This window comes from Hemiscyllium ocellatum, chromosome 6 (genome assembly GCF_020745735.1).
Source record: "Hemiscyllium ocellatum isolate sHemOce1 chromosome 6, sHemOce1.pat.X.cur, whole genome shotgun sequence".
NCBI classification, from domain to species: domain Eukaryota; kingdom Metazoa; phylum Chordata; class Chondrichthyes; order Orectolobiformes; family Hemiscylliidae; genus Hemiscyllium; species Hemiscyllium ocellatum.
Window position 1 is genome coordinate 25919229 of NC_083406.1, and position 16688 is coordinate 25935916.

The 16688-nt window shown below is 40.8% G+C and overlaps 1 protein-coding gene across 1 annotated transcript in view; it reads right to left on the bottom strand.

Moving 5' to 3' along the window:
- Positions 1–16688, bottom strand: part of LOC132816620 (kelch-like protein 1) — a 402871-nt gene that overhangs the window by 201473 nt on the left and 184710 nt on the right. The window contains exon 4 of the mRNA XM_060826433.1: positions 4452–4648. Coding sequence (XP_060682416.1) covers positions 4452–4648 — 197 coding nt within the window. The remainder of the gene's footprint in view (positions 1–4451; positions 4649–16688) is intronic.

Consider the following 16688-nt stretch of genomic DNA (forward strand, 5'->3'; position numbering starts at 1 on the left):
CTGTTACCTGAAGAGGGAAAGTCTGAGTGACTAGAGAGACTTTGTAACTACTTACTTCCAGGATGACTGAGCTGGATTAAGATGTTTTCTTTTCCTGTTATTATTTCATTTGTACAGTTGGGGATCAGCCAACTCCTCAGCTCGCTGTATACCATGTCCCTCAAATGTTGACTTGCTTTTCTATTTGGAGAAAGTGAGCCCTGAAGATGCTGGAGATCAGAGTCGAGAGTGTCTTGCTGGAAAAGCACAGCAGGTCAGGCAGCATCCGAGGAGCAGGAGCATCGACATTTCATCATATCTGTACAATGAAATGTTGAATTTTTCTTTCAAATATGGTTCTGATATCCTTACCTCTGTGAAAGTTAAAATGCATGCCCAAACCTTGCCCTGGATCAATATAACCTCTGAAGCAGAGCTCTTCCACTCCGTTACCCTCCTAGCTGTTTGCCTGTCATCAAAGACACATCAGTTTCATTTGAGAGTCCAATCCCTGGTGAATATGATCGAGTTGTCCCATACGTGTCGCTGCTCCATATTTATGTTCAACTTTCAATATTCTTGCCCTTCTGTAGAATATAATGAGCTTCCATCAGCACCATGGCATTGCTTGAGCATCCTCACAGACAATACTTCCACTGCCATGGGGTGCGAAGTGTGGATCTGTTTCTTCAATTCACCTCTACATAGCTGGTAAATTGGAATGTGCGTTGCCCAGTTTACTCCTCTCCAACAATTTATCATTACCCTCAGTATCCCTGAGATTCTTAGGGAGTGTATTGACTGCAATCCCACTTTAATAGCCGTGGATATCCTCATAGATGAGGCTACCGCCAGTCACCCTTTTCTGAATTTGAAAGAGGATCAAAATTGTGGTCAGTCAAATGCGAGAAATCCATTTGTTGTTTGAAGATGCCAAAAATTTTCCACTTTGGGTAACATTCTCCGGTCCTATTGTGACAATAAGACATCAGAACACTGCAACAGAAGATATACTTGCAAAAGTGCATATTCCCTGGTGCATTGGAGGCTGAGTCGAGACCTCAGAAAGGTTTATAAAATCAGGAGGAGCATGGATAGAATAAATAGCCATGGTCTTTTTCCCAGGGTAGGGGAGTCCAAAATTAGAGGGCACAGGTTTAAGTTGAGAGGGAAAATATTTAAAAGGGATCCAAGGGGCAGCTTTTTCATGCAGAGGGTGATGCATGTATGGAATCAGCTGTCAGAGAATGTGGTAGAGGCTGGTACAATTACAACTTTTAATAGGCATCTGGATGGGTATATGAATAGGAAGAGTTTAAAGGGATCTGGGCCAAATGCTGGCAAATGGGACTAGATGAACTTAGGATATCTGGTTGGCATGGACCAGTTGGACCAGCGGGTCTGTTTTCATGCTGCACAACTCTGTGACTATATTCCATACAATGATTGATCACCAGCACCACCCATGGTCCATTAGAAGATTTTCTTCCCTTTCCATCCCACTAAATGTAGGTGCAGGCTGAACCTCCATAGCTGGGCTGGAGTAAAGCTGCTGACTGGTATGCCCTGGTGACTTTGTAGATTTTTGGGGGTTTGTTTGAGCTCATAGGGCCCCAGTCTGCTAACAGTCTCCTACACAGGCCTAAGCTTGCCATCCTTGACCTGAGCTAGTACAAACATTGGGGTCACTGGCAAGTGACGTGTCACCTGTAGAGTGTACTGAGATGAAGCTCCCAGCATGTCTGTCTATCTCCTCTCCTCCCTGTGAATGCCACATGTCAGAGCTACCACATTGGTAAGAATGATGATGGGGTCCTCCAACTTCAGTGGCATTGATCTGCACTGCAATGTTGGCCCAGGTTGGAGTGGTCTGATGAACATGTACCCTGTTGTGGGCCATCCTGGCAAAACCCAAACTGGGCATCGGTTTTGTTGCTGAGCAGATGCTTCATAATAGCACTGTTGATGACACCTTCCATCATTTTATTAATGATTGAAAGTAGACTGATGCAATGGTAACTGGCCAAGTTGGATTTGTCATGCTTTTTGTATACACAGCATTCCTGGGCAATTTTCCACATTATGAGGTAGATGCCAATGTTGTAAGATGCCAGTGTTGTAACAGTACTGGAAGAGTTTCGCTAGCAGCACATTTTGAAGGACAAATCTTCAGTACCATTGCTGGAATGTTGTTATAGACTTAACATTATCCAGTGTCTCCAACTGTTTCTTGATATCTCATGCAGTAAGTCGAATTCGCTCAACACTGGCACTTGTGATGCAGGGATCGACCGGAGGATCATTCACTCAGCACTTCTTGCTGAAGCTTACTGTGAATGCTTCAGCCTTAACTTTCACAATGATGTGTGGGCTCTTCCATCACTGAGGGTGGGGAGACACCTCCTCCAGTGATTTATTTATTATCTGCCATCATTCAGGAATGCCAAACTTAGATCTGATCCACTGGCTGTGGGATTGCTTAGCTCTGTCTATCACTTGTTGCTTATGCTAATTGGCAATGCAGGTAGTCCTGTTTGGTAGCTTCACCAGGTTGACACCCCATTTTAAAAAGAAATCACACAACACCAGGTTATAGTCCAACAGGTTTATTTGGAAGCACTAGCTTTCGAAGCGCTGCTCCTTCATCAGGTGGATGAAGAAGCAGAGCTTTGAAAGCTAATGCTTCCACACAAACCTGTTGGACTATAACCTGGTGTTGTGTGATTTTTAACTTTGTCCACCCCAGTCCAACACTGTCTCCTCCAAATCATGATCTCATTTTTAGGTATGCCTGGTGCTGCTCCTGGCATGCCCTCCTGCACTCTCCATTGAGCCAGGGTTGATTCCCTGACTTGATGATAATGGTTGAGGTGAGGATATGCCAGACTATGAGGTTGTGGATTTTGGTGGAATATAATTCAGTGACAGTTGATGGACAACAGCGCCTCATTGATACCCAGTGTTGAGTTGCTAGATCAGTTCAAAGTCTGTCCCATTGAGTATCGTGACAGTGCCACACATAAAGCTGGCACAGAAGTGCAACAGAAAATCAGGAAAGCTAATGAAATGTTGTCCCTTATTTCAAGAGGGGTTGAAGTATAAGACTAGGGAGGTCTTACTGCAACTATGCAAGCTTTTGGTGAGACCACATTGGAGTACTGTGAACATTTTTGGTCCCTGTATTTAAAGAAATATATCATTTAATTGGAGGTAATTCAGAGAAGGTTCATTAGAACGATCCCTAGTGTGGAGGGGTTGTTCTACAAGAAAAGGTTGAACAGGTTGGGACTCTTCTTACTGACGTTTAAAAGAATGAGAGGTGATCTCATTAAAACATATAGGATTCTTAAGTGGTTTGACAGAATAAATGCTGAGAGGATGTTTCCCCTCATGGGAGAGTTTAGGTCCAGAAGGTATAGTCTCAGAATAAAAAGGAACCAAATTAAATGGAGTTGTGGAGGAATGTCTTCTCTCAGAGGGTTGTGAGTTTTTGTAACTCCTTGTTGCAGAAAGCTGTGGAGACAGAGTCCTTGTATATACTTAATGCTGAGATAGATAGATTCCTGATCAGGAGGGGGATCAAAGGTGATGGGGAAAGGGGAGGAAAGGGGACCTGATGAATGTTGGATCAGCTATGATCCAATCTGAATAGCAGATTAGTTATGATCTTATTGAATGGTGAAGCAGGCTTGAGGGTCGAATAGCCCAGTCTGATTCCTATTTCTTATCGTTGTATGGTTATGATGAATTAGCTCTGCACAGACTGAGTATCAAATCTGAAGTTTTTGTTGCCTGTGTTCTTTCAGAACTCAGCTCATAAGCTTGTGGAACTATTGGGATTGCTCACTTAGGGAAGTGACACCCATTTGAAATTTTAAGCCAGACCAAACTAAAAAAGCAAATCCTTGATTGACCATTATGGATCTGCTGTCAAAACTATTCAAAATAATGTCAAGAAGACAGACATCCACATCAACATTGAAATCAATCAATCGCCACAATTTATAGAAGGCCGAAATGGCAAATTTATTTTAACAGCCCTAACACATGTAAAGTGGGAGTGTATTTATAAATTTTCATTTCTGATATGGAGCTTTGCTTCAGCAGAAAAGAATGCAGTAGATTAGTAAAAGGGGGCTATTCATTCCATTAAGCCTGTGCTGGCCCTTTGAGCAATTAAATTAGTTACACCACCTTGTGTGCTCCTCAAAGCCCTGCATAATGTTAAAAAATCAATAGACTCACCATTAGATTTTCCATCAGTTGACTGTGTAAAATTTATCATGGTAAAATTTAGACCAGGGAAGCAATCTTCATGATTTATATTTCTGATACGAATGGGCACATCAGCCCACCATTATACATTATACATTCCTGAGAAAGTCCGTTCACGTAGCAAAATATACATGCAGGGACAAGGAAGAAGTGAAGCAAGAAGGTGATTTGAAATAAAACATCTCCTGTCACCTTACCATAGTATAGCTGTGAGCCACCTTCATTAATTCAGTGCAGCCCTGAGCATCAGCAAATGCACGGATACCCAGGCAGTTTGATGGATGGAGCAGTTTCATTAGGAAATGGCAGCATACTTCCACCACTTGGGAGAGCTGGAGCAGGCAGGCAGCTGCTAAGAGATTCTCAATTGTCTCCTCCTTTAACTCAAGGCAGCCTGAAAGAAATACATTCCCAAAACACACGGTGACAACTATGCTCTCAAGAGTGAAACAGTAAACAAAGATTACCAAAAGAGATTTGTTTTTTGCACAACGTTCACAGTGATACACTTTGCTCTCTCTGCCTATAAATAATATCAATAAGCATGCAAAGTTACATTTAAAAAAAACTGTGTGCAAATCCAATTCTATAGAGTTAGATTACTTTCAGCTGAACTGTTTAACAAACGTTCTTTGGTAATCATGGTATTGAAACATGCAATACGGAGGACAGATAACCATTTCCGCTCCTTCAGTACAGCAACACGAACTAGACTTTCTAATCAGTGTAATTTTATTTATTTCAAATTGGTAAACTAAACAAAAATAACCTTCCTCAAAAGTCTGAGGAAATATTTATTGAATAATGCAAGCATGGAATGGATGAAAAATACACCACAATAAATCTTAATAATCATAATAAAGACTGACTGATAACTGGAAATTCAATTTCATTTCCCCAGCTTCATCTATGCATGAAGTTAGTGTGAGACATAAAAGTTAAATGGGGCACTTGTCCCAACAAATTAGTTTAATCTTTGTACATTTATTTGACTTTAGGATGTGGGCGGCACTTGATAAACCAACAATCATTACCCATTTCTAGTTAGCGTCAGGGCATGAATAGTTTGACACATGTTTTGGACTGAAGACATATATAAAACAGAGAAGTTAGTGTTAACAAGTCCCCTCCTCTGAAGGGCTTTTGGTTTTATAACATAAGTTTCATGGCCATGTTTCCTTGAATGGAGATCCACATTTTACCAGACTTATTGAATTCAATTTCATGACTTTCCTCGTGTGAGATTGAACTCCCAACAATTAACTGTCGGCCTATTTTCATAAGCTCTTCATTTCTACGTGTGTGGCTGCACAAAAATACTCTAAAGACAGTGCTTAAGGAACTGCATTGTTATCTGTACCATTTTCAAAATTATTTTTAATCTGATTGAAACAAATATTGAGTTTAAAACTTGTCAGCTGAACTAAATTCAAGAGTCTTCGATATTGTGAATGTTTTCAACATCAATCTAGAATTGAGTGGCATAGTTTTCTTCTAGATGGGCTGATTCTCCCTGATCCAGCTCAATGAGGAGAGGTTGATATTTTCAATGAAGAGATCCAATGTGCTGAAATACATTTGCTCTTTATTCAAAGCCTCAATAGTTTCCCAAATGGCAAAGGTTTTCTTTTGCATAAGAGCTATCTCTACCACCCCATCCATATCTTAAAATTCTTCTCAATGGGATAGGGATACCTAGCGAAATGAAAGCTTCCTAACACTGCCAAACATTGGAAATTCCCTGCATTACATGTGGGAGTTTATGTTCTAAAATATTTGTAACTCAGGTACCAAGAATTCTAATCTGGTGGATAACATTCTACAAGTAATAGTTTAATCTACGACTCTATGACGCTAAACATGGACAGAGGCACCTGAAATGTTAACCCAAGACAGGTCGCAAGACCTTTTCTTTCATGAGATGTGGACATAACAGGCCAGGTTAGCATTTATAGCTTATCCTGAACTGCCCAAGAGAAGGTGATGGGGAGCTGCCTTCCTGAGCTGCTGCAGTTATACTGACAATGTTGTTAGGAAGGGACTTGCCCAAAATTTTCACACAGCTAAATTGAAAGGCTGGCAATACAATCCCAAGTCACAATGTTATGTGCCCTGGAGGGGAATTTACAGGTGTCCCTGTAGGGGGCAGCACGGTGGCACAGTGGTTAGCACTGCTGCCTCACAGCGCCAGGGACCTGGGTTCAATTCCCGCCTCAGGCGACTGACTGTGTGGAGTTTGCACGTTCTCCCCGTGTCTGCGTGGGTTTCCTCCGGGTGCTCCGGTTTCCTCCCACAGTCCAAAAATGTGCGGGTCAGGTGAATTGGCCATGCTAAATTGCCCATAGTGTTAGGTAAGGGGTATATGTAGGGGTATGGGTGGGTTGCGCTTCGGCGGGTCGGTGTGGACTTGTTGGGCCGAAGGGCCTGTTTCCACACTGTAAGTAATCTAATCCCATCGCTTCAAAGTGGGCCTCATGATTACTAGTTCAATGATGTTTGTTATGGACTTGGCCAGACCACTCCAAACATTCTTTAGCAGACAGCCCAGACTATAACTTTGCAATTTGTTTTGGTAAGTATACAAAGAAAATTCCTTATTCCTGAAGAAGGGCTTATGCCCGAAACATCGATTCTCCTGTTCCTTGGATGCTGCCTGACCTGCTGCGCTTTTCCAGCAACACATTTTCAGTACAGAGAAAATTAACCAAAATAAGTTAGTTAGGTTGACTGCCAGATTTTAAAACAGACAGAAATGTATTTACAAAATTACTCAATGAAACACAAAGAGCAGAATAAAGAACCCATACAGAGTTCAGTCTATCCAATTAGACTAAATTATGCTGTTCTGAATATACACAACAATCCCAATAAACAAACCCCTTAAACACAGTCAAAATAAAACAAAGGCTTATTGGTTGAAGTTAGAAGGACAGAAGGAGAGAGAATATAGCAGCCTGTTTCTACACAGCCCACAGCTAAACTGCCATTAGTTCTGGACTGAGCCGATCAGCTATAGAGCTGGCCATGCCCCCTTGACTTATACTTCTAAAAACATGAAAGGTTTGGCCTAAAGATTCATCTGCTGAAAATGGGTTGCTGGAAAAGCGCAGCAGGTCAGGCAGCATCCAAGGAGCAGGAGAATCGACGTTTCGGGCATGAGCCCTTCTTCAGGAATCTTTCCCTAAAGATTCATCTGTTTACTTATAAACAAAAGGCCTTTCATCTCTGTACCAAACCCAGCTGTTCTGCAGCCCGGCCTGTTTACAACCACTCTGACAAAAAACAAAGAAACAGTATCCTGGAGAAAAGGAACAGCTTTTAGAAAAAAGGACCAGCTTTGTGACATGTTCTCCTTAAAAGAAAATGAACCATCGATATCCAAAGATGGCTTAACTTTTAATGCCCGTCAAAAAAAAAAGGTTCGTACTCTAAAACACACATATACACTACACTAACTAAACACGTGCAAACATGCACAACTACATGCAAAATCAGGCCATGGTGCCCCCATGCCTCTGTATCTCATTCGAGTTTTGATAATGCATCAGCAATCACATTTTCACAACCTGCCATGTGCACAATTTTCAAATTAAATGGCTGCAACAACAAGCTCCATCTAACCAGTCTGGCATTTTTGTCCTTAAAGTTTTCCACAAATGTCAATGATCAGTGCATACAATTGTCACAGATGCATTGCTGGTCATATAAACACCGAAATGTTGTAATGCTAACACCAAGCTCAAAGTTGTTTTCTCCACTGTTGAGTATTTCTGTTGATGAACATTCAAATTCCTGGAAAAATATTCAATGGGTCTTTCGATTCCCTCGTCATCTTCCTGCAGGAGCACTGCACTAACACCCACATCATTGGCATAGATAGCCACCTTGAAAAACTCTATGTAAACAAGTGTGACTAATACTGGGGCAGTGGTTAACATAGTTTTTAGGCTGTCAAATACCTTTTGACAATCCATTGTCCACTGAAACTTCTTGCCCTTTTTAATAATTCAGTGAATGGAGCAGCGACACTGCTAAAATTTGGCACAAACTTTTGGCAAAGTCCACTCAATCTCAGTAACTGTAGTACTGCTTTTGTCATTGACGGTGTGGGAAATTCCCCAATTACTTTTGTTTTCGGATCCTGTGGGGCCATTTGACTGTGTCCAATAACTTGGCCTAAGATGATGACTTGGGCTTTACCACTAAGCCTGCCTTCCAAAGTCAGTCAAACATGTCTGCTAAATGCTGTAAATGTTCCTTCCATGATTGACTAAAAATCACCAGGTCATCAACATAAACAACACAGTTGGTAATCCGGCAATGACTTTAATACTTAGTATCTGAAATGTGATCGGAGCATTTTTCATACCAAATGGCATGACTTTGAACTGAAATAGTCCATTTGACGTTATGGAAGCTGAGATTGTCTTTGCTCTTTCTGCCAGTAGGAGAAAGTGAGGACTGCAGATGCTGGAGATCAGAGCTTAAAAATGTGTTACAGGAAAAGCGCAGCAGGTCAGGCAGCATCAAAGGAACAGGAAAATCAATGTTTCGGGCATAAGCCCTTCTTTGGGCATAAGCCCTTCTCTTTCTGCCAGTAGCCTCTGAGCAAGTCTAACTTAGAAATGTAATTGCTTGTCACACCTTATCGATACAGTCCTCCAACTACAGAATTGGATGTTCATCAGTCTTTGTAACAGCATTGACTTTGCGATAGTCCACACATAACCATTGGGTACCATCTGGCTTTGGCATCATGATGATAGGTGAGCTCCAGTCACTCTAACTTACTTTGATTATGCCATTTTGGAGCATGCATTCTATCTCCTTCAGTACCTGTGTCAACTTTAGTGAGTTACACCTGTAAGGATGTTGCTTAATTGAAACAGCATCTCCTCTATCTATACCATGCACAATTAGGTTAGTACTTCCCAGTTTACATTTCCACACATCTTCCCTTGTGATAGTAATAGCTCTTTCAGGTCATTTTGATTTTCTTTTGGAAGGTTAGTCAATAATTCATCACAATTTTTGACAAATTCCCCATTGTCCAATTTGATTTGAGGAATGCCCAATTCAGAATCTGAACTTGGTTCTTCTTTGTGCCCTGTGATCATTACCACCTTCTCCTCTTGCTTTCCTTCCCTGTCAAAATACCTTTTGAGCATTTTCACATGACACGCTTTGAGATTTCTTCCTGTCTGGAGTCCCTATCAAGTAGTTCACCCCACTCAATTTCCTCTCAATTTAATAAGATCAACTAAACCTGGCTTTTAAAAGTTCACCTGTTACTGGAAGTAACACCAGTACCTATCCCCAATTGCAAAATTGCGAATTTGTGATTTCTTATCTGCTTTTAGTTTCATTGTATGCTGCAATACTTTTAAGATTTGACACACAGTCCAAATGGGTGGGTCTCTGAATTCTGACTTATTATTTTTTCCTTAATCAATTTTAACGGTCTTCTCACTTCATGCCAAATCCTTAATTCAAATGAACTGAATTTGGTTGATTAATTTGGAGCATCTCTGGTAGCAAAAAGTACAAATGGAATTCCCTTGTCCAAATCATCTGGATAATCCTGGCCATAAGCCCTCAACCTGGTCTTTAATGTTTGATGCCATCTCTCTAACACTCCCTTTTATTCTGGGTGGTATGCAGTAGGCTTGAATTGCTTTATTCCCAAGTTATCCATAACCTCCTTGAATAATTTGGATGTGAAGTTTGACCCTTGATCTGACTGGATCTCTATTGGTCATACGTACTTAGTAACAAAAATGAGTAATTCTTTTACAACCCTTTTAGCTGTGATGTTGCATAATGGTATTGCTGCTGGAAATCTAATTGACACATTCATTACTGTTAATAAATACTTATTCCCATTTTTTGTTTGAGGTAGGGGACACACATAATGAATTAAGCATCTTGTGAAAGGCTCGTCAAATGTTGGAATAGGTATTAAAGGTGCAGACGTTATTACTGCCTGTGGTTTTCCAATTAGTTGACATGTATGACATGTCTAGCAAAATTCAACAATCCCCTTGGGTAGTCCAGGCCAGTAAAAATGTCTATATTTTAGCCTGTGTTTTCCTTACTCCTAAATGTCCTCCAAATAGTAGCTTATGCGCCACTTGCAGCACCTCCTTTCTATCCCCTATTGGCAAAACACTTTATGAATCTCTGCCTATTTCTCATCTGCTTGAATATGTGATGGTCTCCATTTCCTCATTAAGACATCATTTGTTAAGTAATAACATACACGGATGCATTCACTCTCCTTCTCTGTATATGTTTTTTGATACAATTGTTTTAAGTTCTCATCTTTCTGCTATAATTCAGTAGGCTTAGCAGAGATAAAGATACTTGCACATTTACCTATTTGTTCCTGCTCAGTCCCACTTACCTGATCAAAAAAAAGTCTTGGATAAAGCTATTTCAGCTTCCTTATCTGTGCCTTTTGACCTCTCCAGTTTCAACTTGTGCCTCTGTGATCTTGTGACCACACAAACTGGGAAGATCCCTGCAAAAATGCCCTGCATTTCTTCAGTTGCTTGAGTCTCCACTGGTTTTTCAACTAGAGTAGGCAGTGCACTTACAGGTCAATCAGCTAAATCATTTGCAAGGACCAATTATATTCTTGGAGCTGAGAGTTTGTCCAGTAGTCCTACTAGAAATTCTCTTCTCTGGACACTCTAGTCCCACTTTACATAATTGAGCACTTTTTGTCTAATCATGGATTCCTGCTCCCAGTACTATCTCCTCATCCCTCAGCATTACAGACTGAGTGGATCCCGTGTCCCTTAAATATTGTAACCTCCTTACCTGCTACTCGTGGCCTATGTGAATAAACTTTACCCTTGCATGCATATTTTTTCAAAAAAGTCGTGCTGGAAAAGCACAGCAGGTTAAGCAGCATCTGAGGAGCAGAAAAATTGATATTTCGGGCAAAAGACCTTCATCAGGAATGAGGCTGGGAGCCTTGTGGGTGAAGAGATAGATGGGAGGGGGGTGGGGCTGGGGGAAGGTAGCTGAAAGTGCAATAGGTGGAGGGAGGTTGGGGTAAAGGTGATAGGTTGGATGGGAAGGTGGAGCAGATAGGTGGGAAGGAAGATGAACAGATGGGACAGGTCATGAGGATGGTGCTGAGCTGGAAGATTAGAACTGTGATAAGTTGGGGGGAGGAGAAATGAGGAAACTGGTGAAATCCATATTGATGCCATGAGATCAGAGGGTCCGAAGCGGACGATAAGGGCTTCTGCCTCCAGGCATCGGGTGGTAAGGGAGTGGTGATGGAGGAGGCCCAGGACCTGCATATCCTCAGCCTCATTCCTGATGAAGGGCTTTTGCCCGAAACATCAATTTTCCTGCTTCGTGGATGCTGCTTTACCTGCTGTGCTTTTCCAGCACCATACTCTTGACTCTAATCTCCAGTATCTGCAGTACTCACTTTTGCCTTATATATTTTTAAGCAGATTTGGCACTTCCTCATTAATCAATCTCTGATTCAGCTTTCTAGCTTCCATTGGGCTTTTTGTTACCATGCCAACAAAACTTCCAGGCTTGTCCTGTTTTCCCATATCTGGCTTTCTCCTAGCCCACCAACACTGTGATTTCATGGCCCACTTTATCACAGTAAAAATACCGCAGCTTTTTAACTTCTTTGTCGCCCTCAAGGGTTTCCTTTTCACCCTGAGGTAAGTTCTCCTTACGATCTTCACTGAGATCTACCTGTCCCTTTCCACGTGAGGATTTCTCTTTTCCCCAGTTTCTATCCCTCATGGACTGAAATTGATTCTGGAAGCCAACCCAAGTTTTATGGACCAGCTCATAATCATCAGCCACTTCAACTGCTAAACTTGCTGCCTTAACTCTCTGCTCTTCCATGTGAGTTTGTGCTGCCTCAGGCAGTGAATTTTTGTATTCCTCCAAAATAATGGCCTTTCTCAGGTTATCATAGGTTTGCTCTATTTTTAAAGCTCTTATCCACCTATCACAATTACTCTGTTTGATCCTTTCAAACTCAATATAGGTTTGACCAGGGTCCCTCCTTAGATTCCTGAAACATTGTCTGTCGGCTTCCGCTACAAGCTCATCTACACTTAAGATGGCTTTTTTCATCTCCTCATACACCCCTGACACCTCCCATAATAGTGATACAAAGGCCACACTAGCCCTACCTACAAGTTTTATTTGGATCAACAAAACCCACATGGTCACTGCCCACTGCATCTGTTTAGCCACTTTTTCAAATGAGATGAAAAAGGTTTCCACATCCTTCTCATCAAATCTAGGCAATGCATGAACAGACTTAAACAGTTTCTCATCAGGCTTTCGCCCACCATGGGTTTGCTCACCCCCACTCTCTTCCGCACTAGATTTGCCCTCAGCCTTCATCTCTATCCTTTTAATCTGACTTTCTGTTTTAAGTGTCAGTTTCTGAAATTCAAACTCTCTCTCTTTTTCTTTCTCTTCTGCCATACCCTTTGTTCTTCTTTCTCTTCTGCTTTCAACTCTAACTCAAACTGTTTAATTTCTGATGTCCTTTCCTTATCTCTTGCCTTTGACTCAAGCTGCTTCTTTTGCAATTGAATTTTTGCCATCTCTACAGATTATGATGGTTTCTCTAGCAAGTTTAAATGTTGAGCCACTGCTGTGATTATCTCTCCTTTCCTCACAGGGGAGGCAGCTCCAATCCTAGATTGTCCACTAATTCCTACACTTTGGTCTTATTCACTCTTGTAACATTTCCAAAGTCACTGTGTACACCTCCAGAGAACTCTTAGCGAGTGAAAGAGCCATTGTTTGTCTACCTAACCAAACCAACACCCAAAATAATGACATTAGCATCTATCATTCACAGTTTAAAATCCTGCAAAGAGCCCCCAGTCTGTTATGGACTTGACCAGACCACTCCAAACATTCTTAAGCAGGCAGTCCAGACCATAACTTTGCAATTTGTTTTGGTAAGTGTACAATGAATATTACCTTGAGTAAGTTAGTTAGGTTGACTGCCAGGTTTTAAAACAGACTAATATTTATTCACAAAATTACACAATGAAACACAAAGAGCAGAATAATGAACCCGACAGAATTCAGTCTATCCAAACTAGGCTAAATTATACTGTTTTGAATATACATAACAGTCCCAATAAACATAGTAAAAATGAAACAAAGGCTTACGGGTCAAAGTTAGAAGGGAAGAAGGAGAGAGAGTTTAGCAGTCTGTTTCCACACAGCCCATAGCCAAACTCCCATTAGTTCTGGACTGAACTGCTCAGCTATACAGCTGGCCACACCCCCTTGACTTATACAGGTTTCTTCTAAAAACATAAAAGCTTTGGCCTAAAGACTCATCTATTTACTTATAAACAAAAAGGCCTTTCATCTCTGTACAAAACTTAGCTGTTTCGGAGCCTGGCCTGTTTACAACCCCTCTGAGAAAAACCAAGGACACAGTATTCTGGAGAAAAGTCACAGCTTTTAGCAAAATGGACCAGCTTTGTGACACATTACCATTATATCAGCATCTTCCATTAATTTTGTAAATAAGGGAATCTAAGAGAAAAATGCTATGTGTCTTTAGTGTGTACACTTAATTGTGTGCATTTATTTACAGTAGAAACAAAGAAGTAAAGATAACTCTAGTTATGCGATTGTTAGTCATTACATACCTGGGTGCCCCTTGATCAAGAAGGTTAAAGTCAAATGGACCTCAAACACTTGTAATTGAAAACTCAAATTTTGAAGAATATCTTGGAATGCTGGATTATTTCCAGCGGAGGACAGCAAATTAATGAAAGATTTAGTATTTGATGTTAAAATGAAGAGTTTTCATCTCTTTTTGGAAAGTGTATTTCAATCAGTCAGTGGCAGGGCCACTAGTGGGTCTTTCCAGGAATCAAGACCTCAAGGGTACAAGTCCTATCAACCAAGCACTGGGGATCATTCATAGACTGGCAGCTCCTGTCCTCAGCAGTGGCACAGGCAGGTGGTAGCTCATGTCAGAAGGTAGGCTGTAGAGTTCCAGGTTGGTAGAGTGATCTGGGTAATGTCAGGGGACATTACCCAGGCTGTGAGTCATGGGGAGAGGTAAGAAGCTAGGTTGGCAGCAAGAGCAGAGGTCTCAGCCAGCCTTCCCACTTCCTGATGTCAATTCCTTCAATTGGCCACTTGAGTGGCCTCTCCTCTTGGAGACGATTAATTGAGAACAGTTTTGTTGCTATACACACATGCCATGGTGACTGGTCCAGTTGGGAATGGGACGAGAATGTCAATCATGGACCTTCCTAATCTAATTATGGCAGAAGATGAATTACAGAGTGGTTCAGGTCTCTCACCACTCATGCTAATTAAATGTCCTTCTTGTCTCCAAGCCTGCTGCCACAGAGAAAAACAATCCACCCTATGTACCATAATTTCTGCAAGATCACTTACTACATCCCATACTAGGCCCAGAGCTTTCAATATGGGGGAAAAGTACTTCTGCTTAAAAACCTAGCCCAACTTATTGTAATATCTATAAATGGTAATTTATTTTAACATTTGCCAAATTTCATTGTCTAAGAACAATCTTGAATCCTGGAAGAAGTCTACATTTTCTTGGTACATGGGATCATGTTGCAAATCTATCAAAATATTTGGTCAGTGCAACTTATCTTGTTTTGTTGAAGACTTATTCACAATAAAACTATTCCAATTGTCATTCACTAATCTTTATAATCTTACAAAATGTCTTTGACAGTTGACTTAACTGAATTTCCACAACACCAGACATATACTACCATGATTATCCTGGAGGTACCATTGACCTGAACTCAGCCACTGAATGTGATGGTGACTGGAATGGGTTAGATAATATGTACTCTGCAACAAATAACTGATCACTTGACTCCGTTGACAAGGTCAGGAGTGTTTCAAATACTCTACATGTATCTGGATATTTACAGCTATAACTCTTAAGAAGCTTGACACCATCTGGGATAAAACAGTTCATGCGATGGCACTTTATTTAGGAGCACTGATGTTCATGCCTTCCTCTGTTCGTATGTCATGATTGGAGTATGCATTATGTTTTGACATGATCTAGCATCTCGCCAAGGTTACTTTGGCATCTCGTACCAATCCTGCAACCTGTCTTAAGAATAAGGGCTTCAAGTACAACCTTATCACCCACGAGCTCTCCTCAAAATCAGACATGCATATATTCCAGATATGCATCAAACATTCCTTCATATGACAAAAACAAAAATCCTTAATGAACAACAATGTGGAATTGTCTTCACCACAGGGACTCTAGCTGTTTGTTAAGCTGCTCATTATTGCCTTCCTGGGGACAGCTAACATTTAAGAATAAACCCTGGCCTTGCTAGAAATGTCCACATTCTGAGAAAAGAAATATTATAAATTTGGTTGTAATAGACAAGTCTCCTGCTTTCTTCTCACATGACTGTGTGGTGCAATAGATAGTGTGGGAGAGCTCTGAAGTTGACTTTACACCAGGTGCAGTTTTACACCATTGTCCACAAAACTCAGAAGGCCTCCGCCACAGAAATGATTCAAAGTAACTTCATGCCCAAATTACACAGTAAAGATATTATCATGCTGGAAGGACAGAATTCTGAAGCAAAATATGCCACACATTCGATCTATTTGTTGTATCTAGTGACTGCTAAGCTGACCAATGCATGTGTAAACTATTTCTCTTCCCAGGCAAAATGAATAGAAATCCTGCATATCTAAATATTTTTGCATCTATTAACTGGTATGGATTTACACAACAGTATAAATGCATTCAGTCCAAGTTATCAACTTGTATTGAGAAGCAATGCAAAAGATACCATCACAGGCATTTTTCCCAATCACAAACTAAAAAATTTTCCAAGTAATCGGCAATGGATGTATAGGAGTCATTCTTTCTCCTATGTTATGACAGTAAAATATCTTGTGATATCCTAAGGTCATAACAGTCACTATGTAAATATATTTTCTTTCTTTCTGTTGAGGAAAGCCAATGCCAGAGTTACTCAATGATAATTAGAAAGTGTTGGCTTGAAGTGTCATTTGGCAGAATCTCATTTTAAGCTCTATGAGATCATGCCAACAATTTAATCCTGTTGGATGATGAGCTGTTCTTTTCATTCAGTTTCTCTGGTTCTATGATGAACTGTTGCTTTCATTCATTGATTTGTTGCGAACATTGTTGGAATGACCAGCATTTATTGTCTTTGGGACAAATTAGTGTCTTGTTTGCTCACTTCCAAGGGCAGTTAAAAGTCAACCACCTTTCTGTGGTTCTTCAGTCACATGGACACCAAACTGGGCAAGAATGAAACAAGTTTCTTCTCTGAAGGACATAAGTGAACCAGGAGGTTATTTTTTGATATACAGTAGTTTAATGGCCATTGTTGTGGGCAAGCTGAATTACAGAGCCATAC